We start from the raw sequence: 25,307 nt of genomic DNA, 5'->3' as shown, positions 1-25,307 counted from the left end.
AACAAATGTGAGTACATAAATGCTTACATTGTTGTAAATACACCAAGTGTTGTGTTGTGATCCAGACTGGGAAGTCCATGCCAGGTTTTAGCTCCAACTGCATGTTGAGGCTTGTGATTGGTTTGCAGTTGTGGTGAGCTGATGGGGCGGGCGGTGTGGGCGGTGCTGCGGATGGTGGCCCGCCAGGGAGCCGCTGCATCAAAATCAAGCGTACCTGTTCGTGCTCAGGCAGCTTGTCGTCCACCGCTGACTTCTTCTTTGCGGACTTCGTCCAGGTAAGACTCCACCATGTCGCCTTTTCCTTGCCGAGAGTAACAAAGTGAGGTAAATAGCTCAAAGCTGAGGAACAATCCGTCTCTGTTGACGTTAGAGAACTCCTTCGTCCTGTCGTGCTGCGTGGTAAGGGGCTGGGCCGATCCAAATGTCGACAATTATCGATACCAATAGGATCAGCAGCGTGTTAAAATGTTTACATTTTTGAATTCTCATCTGTTTACTAGTGATGGGTTGATGAGGCGTCATGAAGCGTTTCGACACATTGCAAAACTGTGTTGATACTGTGTCGATACTGTGTCACTAAATACTGACATCTGCTGGACATTAAAAATCCCTACAGGCAACCTATGGACCGACTCAACTGACACTGATTTGATGCCCTAGTACAGGGGTCACCAACCTTTTTGAAACCAAAAACTACTTCTTGGGTACTGATTAATGCGAAGGGCTACCAGTTTGATACACACTTAAATAAATGAATATATTGTCATTTGTAAGTTACACGTAAGTGTGATTTAAACAAGAATAGCTACCCGTATTTTCCGCACCATAAGGCGCCCTGGGTTATAAGCCGCGCCTTCAATGAACGGCATATTTCAAAACTTTGTCCACCTATAAGCCGCCCCGTGTTGTAAGCCGCATCTAACTGCGTTAAAGGAATGTCAAAAAAACAGTCAAATAGGTCAGTCAAACTTTAATAATATATTAAAACCAGCGTGATGTGGGCGCGCATGGAGTCGTATATCAACATGGACGAAGCTGCGTGAAAAAAGCCACCCGGCCTCTTCGCGTAAACTTAAACTTACCTTAACCACTCGCTCATCTTTTCTTCATCCATCCATCCCTTCGAGTTAGCTTTTATGATGACGCCGGCTGGAAAGGTCTCTTTTGGCAAGGTCTTCCTTTTGAATATCACCATGGGTGGAAGTTTCTGGCCATTAGCATGGCAAGCTAGAACCACAGTGAAGGATGACTTCTCATTCCCTGTGGTGCGAATATTCACCGTACGTGCTCCCGTTGTATCCACAGTGCGGTTCACAGGAATATCAAAAGTCAGTGGAACCTCGTCCATGTTGATAATGTTCTCTGGCCGGATCTTTTTTTCAGCTATCTTGTTTTTACAATATGCACGGAAAGTAGCCAGCTTTTCTTGAAAGTCTTTAGGCAGTTGCTGTGAAATAGTAGTCCGTGTGCGGATGGAGAGATTGCGTCTTTTCATGAACCGGAAACCTGTCGCTTAGTAGGAGCCATTTTGTGGTCTTTACAGATGTAAACACACAAAGGAAATGAAACGTAATATCCGCGCGCTTCTTCTTCTTCTTCTTCTACGCGGGCGGGTGGTTGCTTACAGTAGAAGAAGAAGCGCTTCCTGTTCTATGGGGGCGGGTGCTTACCTTGGCGGTTGCTTGCGTAGAAGAAGAAGCGCTTCCTGTTCTACCGGGAAAAAAGATGGCGGCTGTTTACCGTAGTTGCGAGATCGAAACTTTATGAAAATGAATCGTAATATTAATCCATATATAAAGCGCACCGGGTTAAAAGCCGCACTGTCAGCTTTTGAGTAAATTTGTGGTTTTTAGGTGCGGCTAATAGTGCGGAAAATACGGTAAATAAATAAATTTAAATATATAAAAAAATGGGTATTTCTGTCTGTCATTCCGTCGTACATTTTTTTTTCCCTTTTACGGAAGGTTTTTTGTAGAGAATAAATGCTGAAAAAAACACTTAATTGAACGGTTTAAAAGAGGAGAAAACACGAAAAAAATTAAAATAACATTTTGAAACATAGTTTATCTTCAATTTCGACTCTTTAAAATTCAAAATTCAACCGACAAAAAGAAGAGAAAAACTAGCTAATTTGAATCTTTTTGAAAAAATTAAAAAAAAAAAATTTCTGGAACATCATTAGTAATTTTTCCTGATTAAGATACATTTTAGAATTTTGATGACATGTTTTAAATTGGTTAAAATCCAATCTGCACTTTGTTAGAATATTTAACAAATTGGACCAAGCTATATTTCTAACAAAGACAAATCAGTATTTCTTCTAGATTTTCCAGAACAAAAATTTTCAAAGAAATTCAAAATACTTTGAAATAAGATTTACATTTGATTCTATAGATTTTCTAGATTTGCCAGAATAATTTTTTTTTGAATTTTAATCATAGTAAGTTTGAAGAAATATTTCGCAAATATTCTTCGTCGAAAAACCAAAAGCTAAAATATTTATTATTCTTTACAATAAAAAATAAAAAAATTTACTTGAACATTGATTTAAATTGTCAGGAAAGAAGAGGAAGAAATTTAAAAGGTAAAAAGGTATACCGTATTTTCCGCACCATAAACCGCCCTGGGTTATAAGCCGCGCCTTCAATGAACGGCATATTTCAAAACTTTGTCCACCTATAAGCCGCCCCGTGTTGTAAGCCGCATCTAACTGCGCTAAAGGAATGTCAAAAAAACAGTCAGATAGGTCAGTCAAACTTTAATAATATATTAAAAACCAGCGTGATGTGGGCGCGCATGGAGTCGTATATCAACATGGACGGAGCTGCGTGAAAAAAACCACCCGGCCTCTTCGCGTAAACTTAAACTTACCTTAACCACTCGCTCATCTTTTCTTCATCCATCCATCCCTTCGAGTTAGCTTTTATGATGACGCCGGCTGGAAAGGTCTCTTTTGGCAAGGTCTTCCTTTTGAATATCACCATGGGTGGAAGTTTCTGGCCATTAGCATGGCAAGCTAGAACCACAGTGAAGGATGACTTCTCATTCCCTGTGGTGCGAATATTCACCGTACGTGCTCCCGTTGTATCCACAGTGCGGTTCACAGGAATATCAAAAGTCAGTGGAACCTCGTCCATGTTGATAATGTTCTCTGGCCGGATCTTTTTTTCAGCTATCTTGTTTTTACAATATGCACGGAAAGTAGCCAGCTTTTCTTGAAAGTCTTTAGGCAGTTGCTGTGAAATAGTAGTCCGTGTGCGGATGGAGAGATTGCGTCTTTTCATGAACCGGAAACCTGTCGCTTAGTAGGAGCCATTTTGTGGTCTTTACAGATGTAAACACACAAAGGAAATGAAACGTAATATCCGCGCGCTTCTTCTTCTTCTACGGGGGCGGGTGGTTGCTTACAGTAGAAGAAGAAGCGCTTCCTGTTCTATGGGGGCGGGTGCTTACCTTGGCGGTTGCTTGCGTAGAAGAAGAAGCACTTCCTCTTCTACGGGGAAAAAAGATGGCGGCTGTTTACCGTAGTTGCGAGACCGAAACTTTATGAAAATGAATCTTAATATTAATCCATATATAAAGCGCACCGGGTTATAAGCCGCACTGTCAGCTTTTGAGTAAATTTGTGGTTTTTAGGTGCGGCTAATAGTGCGGAAAATACGGTACTTGAAAGAGGGTCCGCTGAACAAGAAGTAGTCTTATCTGCTGCTGTGAAAAAGGTCTGCTTTGGCATTCTTTTTCAGAAAAGTCGGTTGTCATCGCGATTAAAAACTCTGTGCGATAGGAAGCCTGCTTCCTCAGTCTCTTCAATACAAGCGAGCACAAAATGTCTGCCAGTGGGACACAAAATGAACTAACTGAGGAATATTTGACTCAATCTAAACGTTCGTATACTGGAAAGTTTGCAAATAGATTCCACTGTACTAATTGTATCATTATGACTAAGCAGCAACTTAACTTGTGTGTACTAATTGTATCATTATGACTAAGCAGTAGTCTTCGAAGACCTCCTCAATCCCACCAACACGTCTTCCTATGAGGAAGCAGTGCCTGGGGAGTCTGTGGTGGGCTCTCCTATTTCTGGGGCTGAGGTTGCTGAGGTAGTTAAAAAGCTCCTCAGTGGCAAGGCCCCGGGGGTGGATGAGATCCGCCCGGAGTTCCTTAAGGCTCTGGATGCTGTGGGGCTGTCTTGGTTGACAAGACTCTGCAGCATCGCGTGGACATCGGGGGCGGTACCACTGGATTGGCAGACCGGGGTGGTGGTTCCTCTCTTTAAGAAGGGGAACCGGAGGGTGTGTTCTAACTATCGTGGGATCACACTCCTCAGCCTTCCCGGTAAGGTCTATTCAGGTGTACTGGAGAGGAGGCTACGCCGGATAGTCGAACCTCGGATTCAGGAGGAACAGTGTGGTTTTCGTCCTGGTCGTGGAACTGTGGACCAGCTCTATACTCTCGGCAGGGTCCTTGAGGGTGCATGGGAGTTTGCCCAACCAGTCTACATGTGTTTTGTGGACTTGGAGAAGGCATTCGACCGTGTCCCTCGGGAAGTCCTGTGGGGAGTGCTCAGAGAGTACGGGGTATCGGACTGTCTGATTGTGGCGGTCCGCTCCCTGTATGATCAGTGTCAGAGCTTGGTCCGCATTGCCGGTAGTAAGTCGGACACGTTTCCAGTGAGGGTTGGACTCCGCCAAGGCTGCCCTTTGTCACCGATTCTGTTCATAACTTTTATGGACAGAATTTCTAGGCGCAGTCATGGCGTTGAGGGGATCTGGTTTGGTGGCTGCAGGATTAGGTCTCTGCTTTTTGCAGATGATGTGGTCCTGATGGCTTCATCTGGCCAGGATCTTCAGCTCTCACTGGATCGGTTCGCAGCCGAGTGTGAAGCGACTGGGATGAGAATCAGCACCTCCAAGTCCGAGTCCATGGTTCTCGCCCGGAAAAGGGTGGAGTGCCATCTCCGGGTTGGGGAGGAGATCTTGCCCCAAGTGGAGGAGTTCAAGTACCTCGGAGTCTTGTTCACGAGTGAGGGAAGAGTGGATCGTGAGATCGACAGGCGGATCGGTGCGGCGTCTTCAGTAATGCGGACGCTGTATCGATCCGTTGTGGTGAAGAAGGAGCTGAGCCGGAAGGCAAAGCTCTCAATTTACCGGTCGATCTACGTTTCCATCCTCACCTATGGTCATGAGCTTTGGGTTATGACTGAAAGGACAAGATCACGGGTACAAGCGGCCGAAATGAGTTTCCTCCGCCGGGTGGCGGGTCTCTCCCTTAGAGATAGGGTGAGAAGCTCTGCCATCCGGGGGGAGCTCAAAGTAAAGCCGCTGCTCCTCCACATCGAGAGGAGCCAGATGAGGTGGTTCGGGCATCTGGTCAGGATGCCACCCGAACGCCTCCCTAGGGAGGTGTTTAGGGCACGTCCGACCGGTAGGAGGCCGCGGGGAAGACCCAGGACACGTTGGGAAGACTGTTTCCCGGCTGGCCTGGGAACGCCTCGGGGCCCACAGGAAGAGCTGGACGAAGTGGCTGGGGAGAGGGAAGTCTGGGCTTCCCTGCTTAGGCTGCTGCCCCCGCGACCCGACCTCGGATAAGCGGAAGAAGATGGATGGATGGATGGACTAAGCAGCAACTTAACTTGTGTGTACTAATTGTATCATTATGACTAAGCAGCAACTTAGCTTGTGTCTAGTTACACAACATTTACACGTGTGTGCGCTGTTCAGTGCGATGGAAGCTTCAAAATAAAAGCATGGTGATATTAACCTGCATTACCACCGCTACTAACATAAATGCAGCCATCTAGCGGCTTCCTTTCCCAGCATTCTAGTCATTTGTCTACTCGGCAGTAGGGATCCCTCAGCATTTCCACAGAACATTCTACGGTCTAGTTTGGGTGTAGAACATGTGCAGCAATGCCTCTTGTGTGTGTGGCACAGTAACGCCAGGCGGCCTCAGTCTTCAGCCAGCATGCCTGAGATCACCATAGACCACCTGGACCAGAAGCAGGTGCAGCTGCTGTCTGAGATGTGCATCCTCATCGACGACAACGACCAACGGGTCGGCGCCGACACAAAAAAAAACTGCCACCTCAACTCCAACATTGACAAAGGTGACTTGTAGGTCTCACCTGGTGTCGTCCGAGTGGTCTGTAGCTAACCTCCCATTGTGTGCAGGGTTGTTGCACAGAGCTTTCAGCGTCTTCCTCTTCAACAGTGAAGACAAGCTGCTCCTCCAGCAGCGCTCTGATGCCAAGATCACATTTCCAGGTGTGTAGACAAGAAGGAGAGGTTGTCCGTGCTCCAAAGGTCTAAGTGGTGTATGCTGGCTCGCAGGCTGTTTCACCAACACGTGCTGCAGTCACCCCTTGCACACAGACAGTGAGCAGGACGAGAGCCAGGCCGTGGGAGTGAGGAGAGCTGCTCAGAGGAGACTCCAGGCTGAACTGGGTATTCCCATGGAGCAGGTAGAGTGGCAGAAGCAGAGGGTGAGGTTGGTGTGATCCAACTGACTGTTGGATGTTGGCAGGTAACCCCCGATGAAATGACCTACCTGACAAGGATTCACTACAAAGCCCAGTCAGACGGCGTTTGGGGAGAGCATGAGATTGACTACATCCTTTTCATGCAGAAGGTAGGCCTGAACTCCAAAGGTGTCAATGGACTTAGGCCTGGTCACAAGTTGACTTTTCAAGTTCTATTCCTACGACGCCTTGTCAGTCCAAACTGGTACCTGAATCCACACGTCACTGACACACAACCCAGGACACACGAGGGACGTAGACCGGAGTAAAAAAAACACTAAAATACTTGAATAAAACATTTTTTAAAACAGGGAAACAATCCTTCCATTTATCTCACCCAGGAAGTCACTTGATGCGTCATCATCCACACCAGCAGATTCAACTCCAACCTGGAAGGGTTCTGATTATGCAAAACCAACGCTTCTACCTGATGGTATCTGCAAACAAGCCGTTTGGAATTTGAGACCTTAGTGACGTATTTTGTCTTGGTTACGTCAGCAGATACCTCAATAAAGTAGAGGTTTAACCCAAGCAGATACCCCCATGAAGTAGAGGTTTAACCCAAGCAGATGCCTCCATAAAGTAGAGGTTTAACCCAAGCAGATACCCCCATGAAGTAGAGGTTTAACTCAAGCAGATACCTTCATAAAAGTAGAGGTTTAACTCAAGCAGATACCTCCACAAACGTAGAGGTTTAACTCAAGCAGATACCTTCATAAAAGTAGAGGTTTAACTCAAGCAGATACCTCCATAAAGTAGAGGTTTAACTCAAGCAGATACCTCCATAAAGTAGAGGTTTAACTCAAGCAGATACCTCCATAAAGTAGAGGTTTAACTCAAGCAGATACCTCCATAAAGTAGAGGTTTAACCCAAGCAGATACCCCCATGAAGTAAAGGTTTAACCCAAGCAGATACCTCAATAAAGTAGAGGTTTAACTCAAGCAGATACCTCCATAAAGTAGAGGTTTAACCCAAGCAGATACCCCCATGAAGTAGAGGTTTAACCCAAGCAGATACCTCAATAAAGTAGAGGTTTAACCCAAGCAGATACCCCCATAAAGTAGAGGTTTAACCCAAGCAGATACCTCCATAAAGTAGAGGTTTAACTCAAGCAGATACCTTCATAAAAGTAGAGGTTTAACTCAAGCAGATACATCCATAAAGTAGAGGTTTAACTCAAGCAGATACCTCCATAAAAGTAGAGGTTTAACCCAAGCAGATACCCCCATGAAGTAGAGGTTTAACCCAAGCAGATACCCCCATGAAGTAGAGGTTTAACCCAAGCAGATACCCCCATGAAGTAGAGGTTTAACCCAAGCAGATACCCCCATGAAGTAGAGGTTTAACTCAAGCAGATACCTTCATAAAAGTAGAGGTTTAACCCAGGCAGATACCTCCATAAAGTAGAGGTTTAACCCAGGCAGATACCTCCATGAAAGTAGAGGTTTAACTCAAGTAGATACCTCCATAAAAGTAGAGGTTTAACCCAAGCAGATACCCCCATAAAGTAGAGGTTTAACCCAAGCAGATACCTCCATGAAAGTAGAGGTTTAACCCAAGGAGATACCTCCATAAAAGTAGAGGTTTAACCCAAGCAGATACCTCCATAAAAGTAGAGGTTTAACCCAAGCAGATATCTCCATAAAGTAGAGGTTTAACCCAAGCAGATACCTCCATAAAAGTAGAGGTTTAACCCAAGCAGATACCTCCATAAAAGTAGAGGTTTAACTCAAGCAGATACCTCCATAAAAGTAGAGGTTTAACCCAAGCAGATACCTCCATAAAGTAGAGGTTTAACCCAAGCAGATACCCCCATGAAGTAGAGGTTTAACCCAAGCAGATACCCCCATGAAGTAGAGGTTTAACCCAAGCAGATACCTCCATAAAGTAAAGGTTTAACCCAAGCAGATACCCCCATGAAGTAGAGGTTTAACCCAAGCAGATACCCCCATGAAGTAGAGGTTTAACCCAAGCAGATACCCCCATGAAGTAGAGGTTTAACCCAAGCAGATACCTCCATAAAGTAGAGGTTTAACCCAAGCAGTTACCTCCATAAAGTAGAGGTTTAACCCAAGCAGATACCTCCATAAAGTAGAGGATTAACCCAAGCAGATACCCCCATAAAGTAGAGGTTTAACCCAAGCAGATACCTCCATAAAAGTAGAGGTTTAACCCAAGCAGATACCTCCATAAAGTAGAGGTTTAACCCAAGCAGATACCTCCATAAAGTAGAGGTTTAACCCAAGCAGATACCTCCATAAAGTAGAGGTTTAACCCAAGCAGATACCTCCATAAAGTAGAGGTTTAACCCAAGCAGATACCCCCATGAACTAGAGGTTTAACCAAAGCAGATACCTCCATAAAGTAGAGGTTTAACCCAAGCAGATACCTCCATAAAAGTAGAGGTTTAACCCAAGCAGATACCCCCATGAAGTAGAGGTTTAACCCAAGCAGATACCTCCATAAAGTAGAGGTTTAACCCAAGCAGATACCTCCATGAAGTAGAGGTTTAACCCAAGCAGATACCTCCATAAAAGTAGAGGTTTAACCCAAGCAGATACCTCCATAAAAGTAGACGTTTAACTCAAGCAGATACCTCCATAAAGTAGAGGTTTAACCCAAGCAGATACCTCCATAAAGTAGAGGTTTAACCCAAGCAGATACCCCCATGAAGTAGAGGTTTAACTCAAGCAGATACCTTCATAAAAGTAGAGGTTTAACCCAAGCAGATACCTCCATAAAAGTAGAGGTTTAACCCAAGCAGATACCTCCTTAAAAGTAGAGGTTTAACCCAAGCAGATACCCCCATGAAGTAGAGGTTTAACCCAAGCAGATACCTCCATAAAGTAGAGGTTTAACCCAAGCAGATACCTCCATGAAGTAGAGGTTTAACCCAAGCAGATACCTCCATAAAGTAGAGGTTTAACCCAAGCAGATACCTCCATAAAAGTAGAGGTTTAACCCAAGCAGATACCTCCATAAAAGTAGAGGTTTAACCCAAGCAGATACCTCCATAAAAGTAGAGGTTTAACCCAAGCAGATATCTCCATAAAGTAGAGGTTTAACCCAAGCAGATACCTCCATAAAAGTAGAGGTTTAACCCAAGCAGATACCTCCATAAAAGTAGAGGTTTAACTCAAGCAGATACCTCCATAAAAGTAGAGGTTTAACCCAAGCAGATACCTCCATAAAGTAGAGGTTTAACCCAAGCAGATACCCCCATGAAGTAGAGGTTTAACCCAAGCAGATACCCCCATGAAGTAGAGGTTTAACCCAAGCAGATACCCCCATGAAGTAGAGGTTTAACCCAAGCAGATACCTCCATAAAGTAAAGGTTTAACCCAAGCAGATACCCCCATGAAGTAGAGGTTTAACCCAAGCAGATACCCCCATGAAGTAGAGGTTTAACCCAAGCAGATACCTCCATAAAGTAGAGGTTTAACCCAAGCAGTTACCTCCATAAAGTAGAGGTTTAACCCAAGCAGATACCTCCATAAAGTAGAGGATTAACCCAAGCAGATACCCCCATAAAGTAGAGGTTTAACCCAAGCAGATACCTCCATAAAAGTAGAGGTTTAACCCAAGCAGATACCTCCATAAAGTAGAGGTTTAACCCAAGCAGATACCTCCATAAAGTAGAGGTTTAACCCAAGCAGATACCTCCATAAAGTAGAGGTTTAACCCAAGCAGATACCTCCATAAAGTAGAGGTTTAACCCAAGCAGATACCCCCATGAACTAGAGGTTTAACCAAAGCAGATACCTCCATAAAGTAGAGGTTTAACCCAAGCAGATACCTCCATAAAAGTAGAGGTTTAACCCAAGCAGATACCCCCATGAAGTAGAGGTTTAACCCAAGCAGATACCTCCATAAAGTAGAGGTTTAACCCAAGCAGATACCTCCATGAAGTAGAGGTTTAACCCAAGCAGATACCTCCATAAAAGTAGAGGTTTAACCCAAGCAGATACCTCCATAAAAGTAGACGTTTAACTCAAGCAGATACCTCCATAAAGTAGAGGTTTAACCCAAGCAGATACCTCCATAAAGTAGAGGTTTAACCCAAGCAGATACCCCCATGAAGTAGAGGTTTAACTCAAGCAGATACCTTCATAAAAGTAGAGGTTTAACCCAAGCAGATACCTCCATAAAAGTAGAGGTTTAACCCAAGCAGATACCTCCTTAAAAGTAGAGGTTTAACCCAAGCAGATACCCCCATGAAGTAGAGGTTTAACCCAAGCAGATACCTCCATAAAGTAGAGGTTTAACCCAAGCAGATACCTCCATGAAGTAGAGGTTTAACCCAAGCAGATACCTCCATAAAGTAGAGGTTTAACCCAAGCAGATACCTCCATAAAAGTAGAGGTTTAACCCAAGCAGATAACTCCATAAAAGTAGAGGTTTAACCCAAGCAGATACCTCCATAAAAGTAGAGGTTTAACCCAAGCAGATACCTCCATAAAGTAGAGGTTTAACCCAAGCAGATACCTCCACAAGGTAGAGGTTTAACCCAAGCAGATACCTCCATAAAGTAGAGGTTTAACCCAAGCAGATACCTCCTTAAAAGTAGAGGTTTAACTCAAGCAGATAACTCCATAAAAGTAGAGGTTTAACCCAAGCAGATACCCCCATGAAGTAGAGGTTTAACTCAAGCAGATACCTCCATAAAGTAGAGGTTTAACCCAAGCAGATACCTCCATAAAGTAAAGGTTTAACCCAAGCAGATACCTCCATGAAGTAGAGGTTTAACCCAAGCAGATACCTCCATAAAGTAGAGGTTTAACCCAAGCAGATACCTCCATAAAAGTAGAGGTTTAACCCAAGCAGATACCTCCATAAAAGTAGAGGTTTAACTCAAGCAGATACCTCCATAAAGTAGAGGTTTAACCCAAGCAGATACCTCCATAAAGTAGAGGTTTAACCCAAGCAGATACCCCCATGAAGTAGAGGTTTAACTCAAGCAGATACCTTCATAAAAGTAGAGGTTTAACCCAAGCAGATACCTCCATAAAAGTAGAGGTTTAACCCAAGCAGATACCTCCTTAAAAGTAGAGGTTTAACCCAAGCAGATACCTCCATAAAGTAGAGGATTAACCCAAGCAGATAACTCCATAAAGTAGAGGTTTAACCCAAGCAGATACCTCCATAAAGTAGAGGTTTAACCCAAGCAGATACCTCCATAAAAGTAGAGGTTTAACCCAAGCAGATATCTCCATAAAGTAGAGGTTTAACCCAAGCAGATACCTCCATACAGTAGAGGTTTAACCCAAGCAGATACCCCCATAAAGTAGAGGTTTAACCCAAGCAGATACCTCCATAAAGTAGAGGTTTAACCCAAGCAGATACCTCCATAAAGTAGAGGTTTAACCCAAGCAGATATCCCCATAAAAGTAGAGGTTTAACCCAAGCAGATACCTCCATAAAGTAGAGGTTTAACCCAAGCAGATACCTCCATAAAAGTAGAGGTTTAACCCAAGCAGATAACTCCATAAAGTAGAGGTTTAACCCAAGCAGATAACTCCATAAAAGTAGAGGTTTAACCCAAGCAGATACCTCCATAAAAGTAGAGGTTTAACCCAGGCAGAAACCTCCATAAAGTAGAGGTTTAACCCAGGCAGATACCTCCATAAAAGTAGAAGTTTAACTCAAGCAGATACCTCCATAAAAGTAGAAGTTTAACCCAGGCAGATACCTCCATAAAGTAGAGGTTTAACTCAAGCAGATACCTCCATAAAAGTAGAAGTTTAACTCAAGCAGATACCTCCATAAAAGTAGAAGTTTAACTCAAGCAGATACCCCCATGAAGTAGGTTTAACCCAAGCAGATACCCCCATGAAGTAGGTTTAACCCAAGCAGATACCCCCATAAAGTAGAGGTTTAACCCAAGCAGATACCCCCATAAAAGTAGAGGTTTAACCCAAGCAGATACCCCCATAAAGTAGAGGTTTAACCCAAGAGCTTTGCGTAAGGAAAGGAAATTATCAAATTTTCCGGTTCCGATTCTACTTTCGATTCTGCTTAACGATTCGGTTCCTTAACGGTTCTCTTATCTATTCTTACTTGGGGAAAAAAGGTGGAGTAGCATCAATTTTGGGTTAGGGTTACAGGAACAATTACTAAGTTTATGTAATAAATAAAAACACATGTGCACACTTACAAAATGAGTCCAAAAGAAGCAACAAACAATTTGAATGTGTTGTTATGATAGAATATACATGGAATGACTAACTAATTGTTACTTGATGACGTGGTAGAAGCTGTCAGGGGGCGGGACATAAGACTTCAATACATTGGAAAGTAAGCACCCTCTAGTCAGCAGATATCACCATACAGGTAAAAGCCAGTAAATTAGAATATTTTGAAAAACTTGATTTATTTCAGTAATTGCATTCAAAAGGTGTAACTTGTACATTATATTTATTCATTGCACACAGACTGATGCATTCAAATGTTTATTTCATTTAATTTTGATGATTTGAAGTGGCAACAAATGAAAATCCAAAATTCCGTGTGTCACAAAATTAGAATATTACTTAAGGCTAATACAAAAAAAGGGATTTTTAGAAATGTTGGCCAACTGAAAAGTATGAAAATGAAAAATATGAGCATGTACAATACTCAATACTTGGTTGGAGCTCCTTTTGCCTCAATTACTGCGTTAATGCGGCGTGGCATGGAGTCGATGAGTTTCTGGCACTGCTCCGGTGTTATGAGAGCCCAGGTTGCTCTGATAGTGGCCTTCAACTCTTCTGCGTTTTTGGGTCTGGCATTCTGCATCTTCCTTTTCACAATACCCCACAGATTTTCTATGGGGCTAAGGTCAGGGGAGTTGGCGGGCCAATTTAGAACAGAAATACCATAGTCCGTAAACCAGGCACGGGTAGATTTTGCGCTGTGTGCAGGCGCCAAGTCCTGTTGGAACTTGAAATCTCCATCTCCATAGAGCAGGTCAGCAGCAGGAAGCATGAAGTGCTCTAAAACTTGCTGGTAGACGGCTGCGTTGACCCTGGATCTCAGGAAACAGAGTGGACCGACACCAGCAGATGACATGGCACCCCAAACCATCACTGATGGTGGAAACTTTACACTAGACTTCAGGCAACGTGGATCCTGTGCCTCTCCTGTCTTCCTCCAGACTCTGGGACCTCGATTTCCAAAGGAAATGCAAAATTTGCTTTTGTCAGAAAACATGACTTTGGACCACTCAGCAGCAGTCCAGCTCTTTTTTTCCTTAGCCCAGGTGAGACGCTTTGCGCGCTGTTTCTTGGTCAACAGTGGCTTGACACGAGGTATGCGGCAGTTGAAACCCATGTCTTTCAAGCGTCTCTTGGTGGTGGATCTTGAAGCACTGACTCCAGCAGCTGTCCACTCCTTCTGAATCTCCCCCACATTTTTGAATGGGTTTTTTTTTCACAATCTTGACCAGGGCGCGGTGATCGCTATCGCTTGTACACTTTTTCTGACCACAGTTTTTCCTTCCCTTTGCCTCTCCATTAATGTGTTTGGATACAGAGCTCTGAGAACAGCCAGCCTCTTCAGCAATAACCTTTTGTGTCTTTCCCTCCTTGTGCAATGTGTCGATGGTTGCCTTTTGGACAGCTGTCAAATCTGAAGTCTTCCCCATGTTTGTGTAGGCTTCAGAACTGGACTGAGAGACCATTTAAAGCCCTTTGCAGGTGTTTTGAGTTAATCAGCTGATTAGTTTGTGGCACCAGGTGTCTTCAAAATTTAACCCTTACACAATATTCTGATTTTGTGACACACGGAATTTTGGACTTTCATTTGTTGCCACTTCAAATCATCAAAATTAAATGAAATAAACATTTGAATGCATCAGTCTGTGTGCAATGAATAAATATAATGTACAAGTTACACCTTTTGAATGCAATTACTGAAATAAATCAAGTTTTTTAAAATATTCTAATTTACTGGCTTTTACCTGTATGATGGAGTGCTAACTAGAGGTGCAAAATGAAGATTGACATACTGCTTTGGTTCATAGAACAACTCCAGCGCACCAACAAAGAAAACAGTCTAGTGGTTTCTACTTAACTGTACTGTAACCAAACAAGCCCATAATTAGTTCTCTATTGTGACCAAATATGAATAATTGTTGACTGACATTATGGACCATGTCACTCTAGGACGTGGATGTGAGTCCAGACCCCAATGAAATCCAAAGCCACTGTTATGTGAGCAAAGAGGAGCTCCAGGAGATGCTGGACAAGGCCGAGCGTCAAGAGCTGAAGATAACTCCCTGGTTTAAACTCATCGCAGAGACCTTCCTCTTCAAGTGGTGGGACAACCTTCAGAACCTCAAACAGTTCATGGATCACACCAACATCCACCGCATGTGACTCAGACCTCCATGACGGTACTTTTTGTGTAGCACTACTAAGGAGAACATCAAACGTCACTAGGACTGTGATCATGTGACACTATTTGTGCTGTGGGATTGTGTGACAGCATCTCATTTGCATAATTGGCCTTCACACAAAACTCTGTGAGTGGAAGAGTGAAACTCAGCTTCTGGGGGATTTTTTCAATAAATGTTTCAAACTTGTTGTCAAGACAAATGAAAATATGTGATATTGCAACTAAACTGTACACGTGTTTGAAATCAACCTACCAACATTTCAGGGTTCCTCACCAGGAAACCTTACCATGTATTAAATCCACAGTTCAGGAAACCTTACCATGTATTAAATCCACAGTTCAGGGTTCCTCACCAGGAAACCTTACCATGTATTAAATCCACAGTTCAGGGTTCCTCACCAGGAAACCTTACCATGTATTAAATCCACAGTTCAGGGATCCTCACCAGGAAACCTTACCATGTATTAAATCCACAGTTCGGGGTTCCTCACCAGGAAACCTTACCATGTATTAAATCCACAGTTCAGGGTTCCTCACCAGGAAACCTTACCATGTATTAAATCCACAGTTCAGGGTTCCTCACCAGGAAACCTTACCATGTATTAAATCCACAGTTCAGGGTTCCTCACCAGGAAACCTTACCATGTATTAAATCCACAGTTCAGGAAACCTTACCATGTATTAAATCCACAGTTCGGGGTTCCTCACCAGGAAACCTTACCATGTATTAAATCCACAGTTCGGGGTTCCTCACCAGGAAACCTTACCATGTATTAAATCCACAGTTCAGGGTTCCTCACCAGGAAACCTTACCATGTATTAAATCCACAGTTCAGGGTTCCTCACCAGGAAACCTTACCATGTATTAAATCCACAGTTCAGGAAACCTTACCATGTATTAAATCCACAGTTCGGGGTTCCTCACCAGGAAACCTTACCATGTATTAAATCCACAGTTCAGGAAACCTTACCATGTATTAAATCCACAGTTCAGGGTTCCTCACCAGGAAACCTTACCATGTATTAAATCCACAGTTCAGGAAACCTTACCATGTATTAAATCCACAGTTCGGGGTTCCTCACCAGGAAACCTTACCATGTATTAAATCCACAGTTCAGGAAACCTTACCATGTATTAAATCCACAGTTCAGGGTTCCTCACCAGGAAACCTTACCATGTATTAAATCCACAGTTCAGGAAACCTTACCATGTATTAAATCCACAGTTCAGGGTTCCTCACCAGGAAACCTTACCATGTATTAAATCCACAGTTCAGGGTTCCTCACCAGGAAACCTTACCATGTATTAAATCCACAGTTTGGGGTTCCTCACCAGGAAACCTTACCATGTATTAAATCCACAGTTCGGGGTTCCTCACCAGGAAACCTTACCATGTATTAAATCCACAGTTCGGGGTTCCTCACCAGGAAACCTTACCATGTATTAAATCCACAGTTTGGGGTTCCTCACCAGGAAACCTTACCATGTATTAAATCCACAGTTCAGGAAACCTTACCATGTATTAAATCCACAGTTCGGGGTTCCTCACCAGGAAACCTTACCATGTATTAAATCCACAGTTCAGGAAACCTTACCATGTATTAAATCCACAGTTCAGGGTTCCTCACCAGGAAACCTTACCATGTATTAAATCCACAGTTCAGGGTTCCTCACCAGGAAACCTTACCATGTATTAAATCCACAGATTGCTATGAAATGGATTATCTTGCAAGTTATTGTGATGTAGAAAAATCCCCTATTTGGACACATTTTCAGGAAATTTCCCATATTTTGACATGCAAATGTTGAAGCTCCTCTTGGACACGTAATAAAGCTGAAGTTGTTTGCTGCTAAATCAACTCCAACATAAAACATATCCTAGCAAATAATGCTAACAACTTGAAGCCTTGTCCAGATGTTTACTGATGTCAATAACTTTTACTGCACATGAATATTGTTTATTGGCCTCCTTGACTACTAATAATGGGTATTGATCAACCTCTAGTCCCAAGCAATGACTCCATATCGATTGTAGCCTAAATGTATCTTTCTAGTTCACATTCAAGTGCTGTGGCCCCGTGCAGAGTACCGGTACTATACTTTATGACTGCCTAAAAATAGGAGCACATTTTTAACCACGCAATCCTGAAAACAGGACTTCTTGTACTCACGCAGACAAAAATATATATAGCTATATATCAGAGGTGTGGACTCGAGTCACATGACTTGGACTCGAGTCAGACTCGAGTCGTGAATTTGATGACTTTAGACTCGACTTGACAAAATGTAAAAAGACTTGCAACTCGACTTCGACTTTAACATCAATGACTTGTGACTTCACTTGGACTTGAGCCTTTTGAATTGACATGACTTGACATGACTTGCTACTTTCCCCAAAACCCAAAGATGAAAAAGTTATTCGGGAGCGCTCCGTATTTTTCATTGTGTACTTGTCTATCAGCGTTGCGTGTGTCAGCTGGTGTGCTCTCAGTACAACAGCCAATCAAATTAGATCGACTTTGTTTTCATCACACAGCATTCATCCAATCAAATTGCAGGACAACCAACGAAGAAGACATGTCCAAACCACACGCCAGTGAACAAAAAATGATACCTAAAATAATTTCGTTTGGGTATAAAAATGACGAGGTGGTCAACACAAAACGGTTTGCAGTATGCAACACATGCGGTTCCAAAATGACTGATGGAGAGGCAACAACTTCCAACTTCGTCTGGCATTTGAAGTTGCACAAAGAAGGGTAAGTTTTGAATGTAAGATAACGTTTATTGGCTAAGTAACGTGACTTTTATTTGCTGTGTAGTTAAATCAGTGAGGCTGTAAACTCACTGCTAACGTTATAACGTTATTGCAAACACGGGAATCTGTTGCAGTTCACTACCTTATTCATACTTTTTGTTCAGTGATTTTTTTCAAGCAGGGTTACGTTAGTCAATATATCACACGTAACGTTAGACGGCGGTCAGCAGCACCGCGTATTTTAGCCACCTAAAGAAGACAAAAATAGTAAAATAAAGGTCAGTTAAAATGTATACTATATTATGAATATGTGTACCGTTTTAGCTAGCTTTCTGACATACTGTTGGTTGTTTACCTCAGTGGTCCCCAACCACCGGGCCGCGGACCGGTACTGGTCCGTGGATCGATTGGTATCGGGCCGCACAAGAAATAATTGTTTTATTTATTTTTTTTTTTTTAATTAAATCAACATAAAAAACACAAGATACACTTAAAAGTAGTGCACCAACCCAAAAAACCTCTCTCCCCCTTTTGTTCTGGGCATTGAACATGAAGACTCTTCCTTCACTGTTCCGAGTGGCCATGAGAGTCTTGGCAGTGCCTGCCTCCAGTGCTCCAGTGGAGCGAGTTTTCAGTCATGGTGGCATCATACTACGCCCCCATCGTGCACAAATGACTGACAGACTCTTGGCTAATTTGGTCTTTTGCAAATGCAATGCAGCATAGGGCCCTGACATATAAAAAGTACAACTTTTTTGTTATGTTCACGTATATGTCATGTTTTTTCAATGTTAACACTTTTGTACAAATAAGTACATTTGCACTTTATTTTTCAATGTGTTTGTTCTGTAAAGGAATGAGTTAATGTTTAAAATGACTGGTTAATAGTGCTATTATAAAGTGCAATGTCAGCACAATTTTCTTTCCTGCAATTTAAAATGCACTTGTTTTAATAAATAAATACAGCGTTTGAAAAGCATACACAATCTGTGTTAATATATTAGTCTGTGGTTAAAAGGACTTGAAAGGACTCGAAACTCAAAATGCAGGACTTAGGACTTGACTTGAGACTTTCCAGTCTTGACTTTGGACTTGACTCGGGGCTTGCCTGTCTTGACTCGGGACTTGACTCGGACTTGAGGGCAAAGACTTGAGACTTACTTGTGACTTGCAAAACAATGACTTGGTCCCACCTCTGCTATATATACACAAATATGTGTGTGTGTATTACTGTATACATACACACATATGCAGCATTTTCTAAACATTATCCCTGACTTTAGGAATAACTCAAATATATATATATATTTATGTGTGTGTGTATTACTGTACACACACACACACACACGCAGCATTTTTAAAGCATTATTCCTGACTTTAGGAACAAATGTTTCAGTCAACCCCCATGATGAAAGAAGAACACTTACACTTCTGTCATTTATTTGCACATAACATGTTCAAGTGTATTTTTTTCTGTGATAAAACATTTTGCACCAGCATACACAATTACCATAGGGCCATGAAGCATAAAAAAGTAGAATGTCATTTAAGTGCTGCATTTTAATACTGACGTGTTATGTATTAAAGCTATATCTTAGTAAGGCATATTATTATTATTATTGTTTCTGGGTCTCAGGAAAAGTACTTGTAATAAGTCGAACTCCATACATTTGTGGGGTAAACTAATAAGGCGGTTAAACATGCACAACACTAAGTACTAAATATAAAACATAGTTTGGCATTTTGCTGAGTAAACTGACTTGACACGAGCGTGGCGACGGCTTACATTGTTGCAACGATACAAAAGAGAATATTATGCAAAGGTTTGTTTAGATTTACGAGGTGAAACTCAAGATATTTCATGACTTCTCTTGATATCATTTTCATGCTTATGACTTATCAAAACCCCCTTCTTTTTTTTAAAAAACTTAACAAATCATCAAAATTAAAACAATTAAAAAGCTTGACATATTTCACTTTGTATGTAATAAGATAATATATCACATTAATTTCACATTTGAAGTCAAATTGCTGAAATAGATGAACCTTTACACAATACAGGTAAAAGCCAGTAAATTAGAATATTTGGAAAAACTTGATTTATTTCAGTAATTGCATTCAAAAGGTGTAACTTGTACATTATATTTATTCATTGCACACAGACTGATGCATTCAAATGTTTATTTCATTTAATTTTGATGATTTGAAGTGGCAACAAATGAAAATCCAAAATTCCGTGTGTCACAAAATTAGAATATTACTTAAGGCTAATACAAAAAAGGGATTTTTAGAAATGTTGGCCAACTGAAAAGTATGAAAATGAAAAATATGAGCATGTACAATACTCAATACTTGGTTGGAGCTCCTTTTGCCTCAATTACTGCGTTAATGCGGCGTGGCATGGAGTCGATGAGTTTCTGGCACTGCTCAGGTGTTATGAGAGCCCAGGTTGCTCTGATAGTGGCCTTCAACTCTTCTGCGTTTTTGGGTCTGGCATTCTGCATCTTCCTTTTCACAATACCCCACAGATTTTCTATGGGGCTAAGGTCAGGGGAGTTGGCGGGCCAATTTAGAACAGAAATACCATGGTCCGTAAACCAGGCACGGGTAGATTTTGCGCTGTGTGCAGGCGCCAAGTCCTGTTGGAACTTGAAATCTCCATCTCCATAGAGCAGGTCAGCAGCAGGAAGCATGAAGTGCTCTAAAACTTGCTGGTAGACGGCTGCGTTGACCCTGGATCTCAGGAAACAGAGTGGACCGACACCAGCTGGACTGCTGCTGAGTGGTCCAAAGTCATATTTTCTGACGAAAGCAAATTTTGCATTTCCTTTGGAAATCGAGGTCCCAGAGTCTGGAGGAAGACAGGAGAGGCACAGGATCCACGTTGCCTGAAGTCTAGTGTAAAGTTTCCACCATCAGTGATGGTTTGGGGTGCCATGTCATCTGCTGGTGTCGGTCCACTCTGTTTCCTGAGATCCAGGGTCAACGCAGCCGTCTACCAGCAAGTTTTAGAGCACTTCATGCTTCCTGCTGCTGACCTGCTCTATGGAGATGGAGATTTCAAGTTCCAACAGGACTTGGCGCCTGCACACAGCGCCAAATCTACCCGTGCCTGGTTTACGGACCATGGTATTTCTGTTCTAAATTGGCCCGCCAACTCCCCTGACCTTAGCCCCATAGAAAATCTGTGGGGTATTGTGAAAAGGAAGATGCAGAATGCCAGACCCAAAAACGCAGAAGAGTTGAAGGCCACTATCAGAGCAACCTGGGCTCTCATAACACCTGAGCAGTGCCAGAAACTCATCGACTCCATGCCACGCCGCATTAACGCAGTAATTGAGGCAAAAGGAGCTCCAACCAAGTATTGAGTATTGTACATGCTCATATTTTTCATTTTCATAGTTTTCAGTTGGCCAACATTTCTAAAAATCCCTTTTTTGTATTAGCCTTAAGTAATATTCTAATTTTGTGACACACGGAATTTTGGATTTTCATTTGTTGCCACTTCAAATCATCAAAATTAAATGAAATAAACATTTGAATGCATCAGTCTGTGTGCAATGAATAAATATAATGTACAAGTTACACCTTTTGAATGCAATTACTGAAATAAATCAAGTTTTTCAAAATATTCTAATTTACTGGCTTTTACCTGTATTCACATTTTTGGAGTTTCACCTGTATGACAAAAACAGCATTGTGGATGTCGTATCACACACCTTTGTATACATAAAACACTCATGTATAAATGTAATAAAACAAGTTGGAATTAAAAGAGAGCAGCGTGGTAAATACTGGTGGTTGTACGATGCAAAGCTAAAATATCTTGTCAATAAAGCGTGGCAGCAGTAAATTGGTCGATGTGTTAATGATTGAGATGAAGTGGATTTAAGGAGAGGACAGCTTTGTTGTTGCATCAGATGGTACCTGCAGGTTTGGTGATGGGTGGACTCTGCTTCATGGCGGTGCAGAACTCCACCAGCTGACCTGGGACTTCAGCCAACACACTCTTGGCCAGCGCCTCCTTTGGTGCCTGCAGGGACGAGAGCCAGAAGAAAGACTTGACACACACTCATGGGACTGGGAGGAGGCGGGAGACAATAGCAGAACTTGAACCTTCACACGACCTTGACCTGTAAATATCAAACAACAACAACAACATGATTCAGCGTAGGGGTGTAACGGTACACAAACATTTCGGTTCGGTACGTACCTCGGTTTAGAGGTCACGGTTCGGTTCATTTTCAGTACAGTAAGAAAACAACAACATATACATTTTTGGGTTATTTATTTACCAAATTTGTAAACAATGGCTTTATCCTTTTAACAATGGGAACACTATAATAATTCTGCCCACGTTAATCAACATTAAACTGCCTCAAGTTGTTGCTCAGATGAGTTGTTTCTTCTACATATAAAAAGTGCAACATTAAACAGTTTCAAGTCAACTCATCATGCTTCATTTATTACAGCATTTGGGAAGCCTGTAGTTGATTTTTATTATGTAAATGTTATATTTTTATCAACATGTGATAGCAGGGACCCTGCCATTCAAAACTAGGCTGCTCCATTACTAATGATTAATGTACCGTATTTTCCGCACTATAAGGCGCACCTAAAAACCACAAATTTTCTCAAAAGCTGACAGTGCGGCTTATAACCCGGTGCGCTTTATATATGGATAAATATTAAGATTCATTTTCATAAAGTTTCGGTCTCGTAACTACGGTAAACAGCCGCCATCTTTTTTCCCGGTAGAACAGGAAGCGCTTCTTCTTCTACGCAAGCAACCGCCAAGGTAAGCACCCGCCCCCATAGAACAGGAAGCGCTTCTTCTTCTACTGTAAGCAACCACCCGCCCGCGTAGAAGAAGAAAAAGCGCGCGGATATACCGTACGTTTCATTTCCTTTGTGTGTTTACATCTGTAAAGACCACAAAATGGCTCCTACTAAGCGACAGGTTTCCGGTTCATGAAAAGACGCAATCTCTCCATCCGCACACGGATTACTATTTCACAGCAACTGATATTCCTGTGAACCGCACTGTGGATACAACGGGAGCACGTACGGTGAATATTCGCACCACAGGGAATGAGAAGTCATCCTTCACTGTGGTTCTAGCTTGCCATGCTAATGGCCAGAAACTTCCACCCATGGTGATATTCAAAAGGAAGACCTTGCCAAAAGAGACCTTTCCAGCCGGCGTCATCATAAAAGCTAACTCGAAGGGATGGATGAAGAAAAGATGAGCGAGTGGTTAAGGTAAGTTTACGCAAAGAGGCCGGGTGGCTTTTTTCACGCAGCTTCGTCCATGTTGATATACGACTCCATGCGCGCCCACATCACGCTGGTTTTAATATATTATTAAAGTTTGACTGACCTATCTGACTGTTTTTTTGACATTCCTTTAGCGCAGTTAGATGCGGCTTACAACACGGGGCGGCTTATAGGTGGACAAAGTTTTGAAATATGCCGTTCATTGAAGGCGCGGCTTATAACCCAGGGCGCCTTATGGTGCGGAAAATACGGTAACTATAGCTGGAAAAAATAGTACAATAGCAATAGGAGAGACTATTCATCCCTGAACACCATGGAGTTCTTGTAGGCTTAATGATGCACTTACATTATTATATCAACTATGAGAGACACAAACTCTTCATTTAACATTATGTCTTTTTTTGCTGCTTCAACACAGCTCAATCAACACAGAAAAAGGTCAAGTGAAATAACAGACAGACAGGGCTTTGCTGTCCGTAACACACACACACACACACCGCAAAATGAGCTAACGTTATGCTAAAAGCTAATTAGCCTTCACCTCAAGCCAGGACTGCGCGCGAGCTGAGCTGCCGTTTGTTTCTAGAAGGTCAACGGCCTCATAGTGATGTTACTAGTACCGTATTTTCCGCACCATAAGCCGCCCTGGGTTATAAGCCGCGCCTTCAATGAACGGCATATTTCAAAACTTTGTCCACCTATAAGCCGCCCCGTGTTATAAGCCGCATCTAACTGCGCTAAAGGAATGTCAAAAAAACAGTCAGATAGGTCAGTCAAACTTTAATAATATATTAAAAACCAGCGTGATGTGGGCGCGCATGGAGTCGTATATCAACATGGACGGAGCTGCGTGAAAAAAGCCACCCGGCCTCTTCGCGTAAACTTAAACTTACCTTAACCACTCGCTCATCTTTTCTTCATCCATCCCTTCGAGTTAGCTTTTATGATGACGCCGGCTGGAAAGGTCTCTTTTGGCAAGGTCTTCCTTTTGAATATCACCATGGGTGGAAGTTTCTGGCCATTAGCATGGCAAGCTAGAACCACAGTGAAGGACGACTTCTCATTCCCTGTGGTGCGAATATTCACCGTACGTGCTCCCGTTGTATCCACAGTGCGGTTCACAGGAATATCAAAAGTCAGTGGAACCTCGTCCATGTTGATAATGTTCTCTGGCCGGATCTTTTTTTCAGCTATCTTGTTTTTACAATATGCACGGAAAGTAGCCAGCTTTTCTTGAAAGTCTTTAGGCAGTTGCTGTGAAATAGTAGTCCGTGTGCGGATGGAGAGATTGCGTCTTTTCATGAACCGGAAACCTGTCGCTTAGTAGGAGCCATTTTGTGGTCTTTACAGATGTAAACACACAAAGGAAATGAAACGTAATATCCGCGCGCTTCTTCTTCTTCTACGCGGGCGGGTGGTTGCTTACAGTAGAAGAAGAAGCGCTTCCTGTTCTATGGGTGCGGGTGCTTACCTTGGCGGTTGCTTGCGTAGAAGAAGAAGCACTTCCTGTTCTACGGGGAAAAAAGATGGCGGCTGTTTACCGTAGTTGCGAGACCGAAACTTTATGAAAATGAATCTTAATATTAATCCATATATAAAGCGTACCGGGTTATAAGCCGCACTGTCAGCTTTTGAGTAAATTTGTGGTTTTTAGGTGCGGCTAATAGTGCGGAAAATACGGTAGTTGACTGGGAGGTGTTTATTATCATTTGGGGAGAGTCCGCTGCCTGATGATTACCTGCTAAACGCTAAGCACTGACTACATGCGCTCTGAATACGCACTGCTGATTGGCTGTTACCGCTGTGTGTGTAACCAATCAGATGGTTGTGTGGGTGGAACAATGCTGGGTGTGTGTAGAGGACTGACAGAGACAGAGGCAGAACCAAGCGGAGCAGCTTGTTAAGACTTTAGCTTAGGCGGCTACTTAATATGTTCGTGTGGAAACTCACCGAAACCAACGTACCGAAACGGTTCAATACAAACACAGGTACCGTTACACCCCTAATTCAGCGTGATTAGAATGCATTGAAACATTGACATGTAGGCCAGGACACAAGTTAGTTCAGTGCCTTGCACAAGGACACCTCAACAGGAAGCAGGATTTGACTCCTCACAAACACTTTGAAGTACAGGTAAAAGCCAGTAAATTAGAATATTTTGAAAAACTTGATTTATTTCAGTAATTGCATTCAAAAGGTGTAACTTGTACATTATATTTATTCATTGCACACAGACTGAGCAGGTCAGCAGCAGGAAGCATGAAGTGCTCTAAAACTTGCTGGTAGACGGCTGCGTTGACCCTGGATCTCAGGAAACAGAGTGGACCGACACCAGCAGATGACATGGCACCCCAAACCATCACCCAACCATGCAAATTTT

At 42.6% G+C, this 25,307-nt stretch overlaps 3 protein-coding genes across 5 annotated transcripts in view; 1 reads left to right on the top strand and 2 right to left on the bottom strand.

Moving 5' to 3' along the window:
- wdr37 (WD repeat domain 37) overlaps nucleotides 1-139 on the bottom strand; it is a 69,498-nt gene extending 69,359 nt beyond the window's left edge. The window contains exon 1 of the mRNA XM_061964841.2: nucleotides 28-139. The gene's annotated coding sequence lies outside the window, so the exon portion shown is untranslated. The remainder of the gene's footprint in view (nucleotides 1-27) is intronic.
- Nucleotides 135-15,079, top strand: idi1 (isopentenyl-diphosphate delta isomerase 1). The gene is made up of 6 exons (XM_061964843.2): nucleotides 135-275; nucleotides 5,934-6,106; nucleotides 6,171-6,263; nucleotides 6,330-6,460; nucleotides 6,523-6,627; nucleotides 14,660-15,079. The coding sequence occupies exons 1-6, from the start codon at nucleotides 142-144 to the stop codon at nucleotides 14,870-14,872; spliced, it is 849 nt and encodes a 282-aa protein (XP_061820827.1). The 5' UTR covers nucleotides 135-141; the 3' UTR covers nucleotides 14,873-15,079.
- A 6,173-nt stretch (nucleotides 15,080-21,252) lies between these two features.
- Nucleotides 21,253-25,307, bottom strand: part of LOC133609330 (copine-3-like) — a 42,629-nt gene continuing 38,574 nt past the window's right edge. For 2 of the 3 annotated variants that reach the window (XM_061964845.1, XM_061964844.2), the window contains exon 16: nucleotides 21,254-21,683. In XM_061964845.1, coding sequence (XP_061820829.1) covers nucleotides 21,567-21,683 — 117 coding nt within the window. In that variant the 3' untranslated portion in view covers nucleotides 21,254-21,566. Of the gene's footprint in view, nucleotides 21,684-25,307 lie in introns of all 3 variants that reach the window. The other variant, XM_072913552.1, reaches the window with a different exon arrangement.

The sequence above is a fragment of the Nerophis lumbriciformis genome, linkage group LG07 (assembly GCF_033978685.3).
Source record: "Nerophis lumbriciformis linkage group LG07, RoL_Nlum_v2.1, whole genome shotgun sequence".
Lineage (NCBI taxonomy): Eukaryota > Metazoa > Chordata > Actinopteri > Syngnathiformes > Syngnathidae > Nerophis > Nerophis lumbriciformis.
Note: the sequence above shows the minus strand (reverse complement) of the source record. Positions and strands in the feature narration are given on the sequence as shown.

What these genes read in the sequence shown, in the direction of transcription:
- idi1 (XM_061964843.2), top strand. Translation starts at nt 142, where the DNA reads ATGGGGCGGGCGGTGTGGGCGGTGCTGCGGATGGTGGCCCGCCAGGGA. An exon ending in CAACTCCAACATTGACAAAG is followed by an intron (nt 6,107 to 6,170) that starts GTGACTTGTAGG and finishes CATTGTGTGCAG; the next exon opens with GGTTGTTGCACAGAGCTTTC. An exon ending in ACATCCTTTTCATGCAGAAG is followed by an intron (nt 6,628 to 14,659) that starts GTAGGCCTGAAC and finishes ATGTCACTCTAG; the next exon opens with GACGTGGATGTGAGTCCAGA.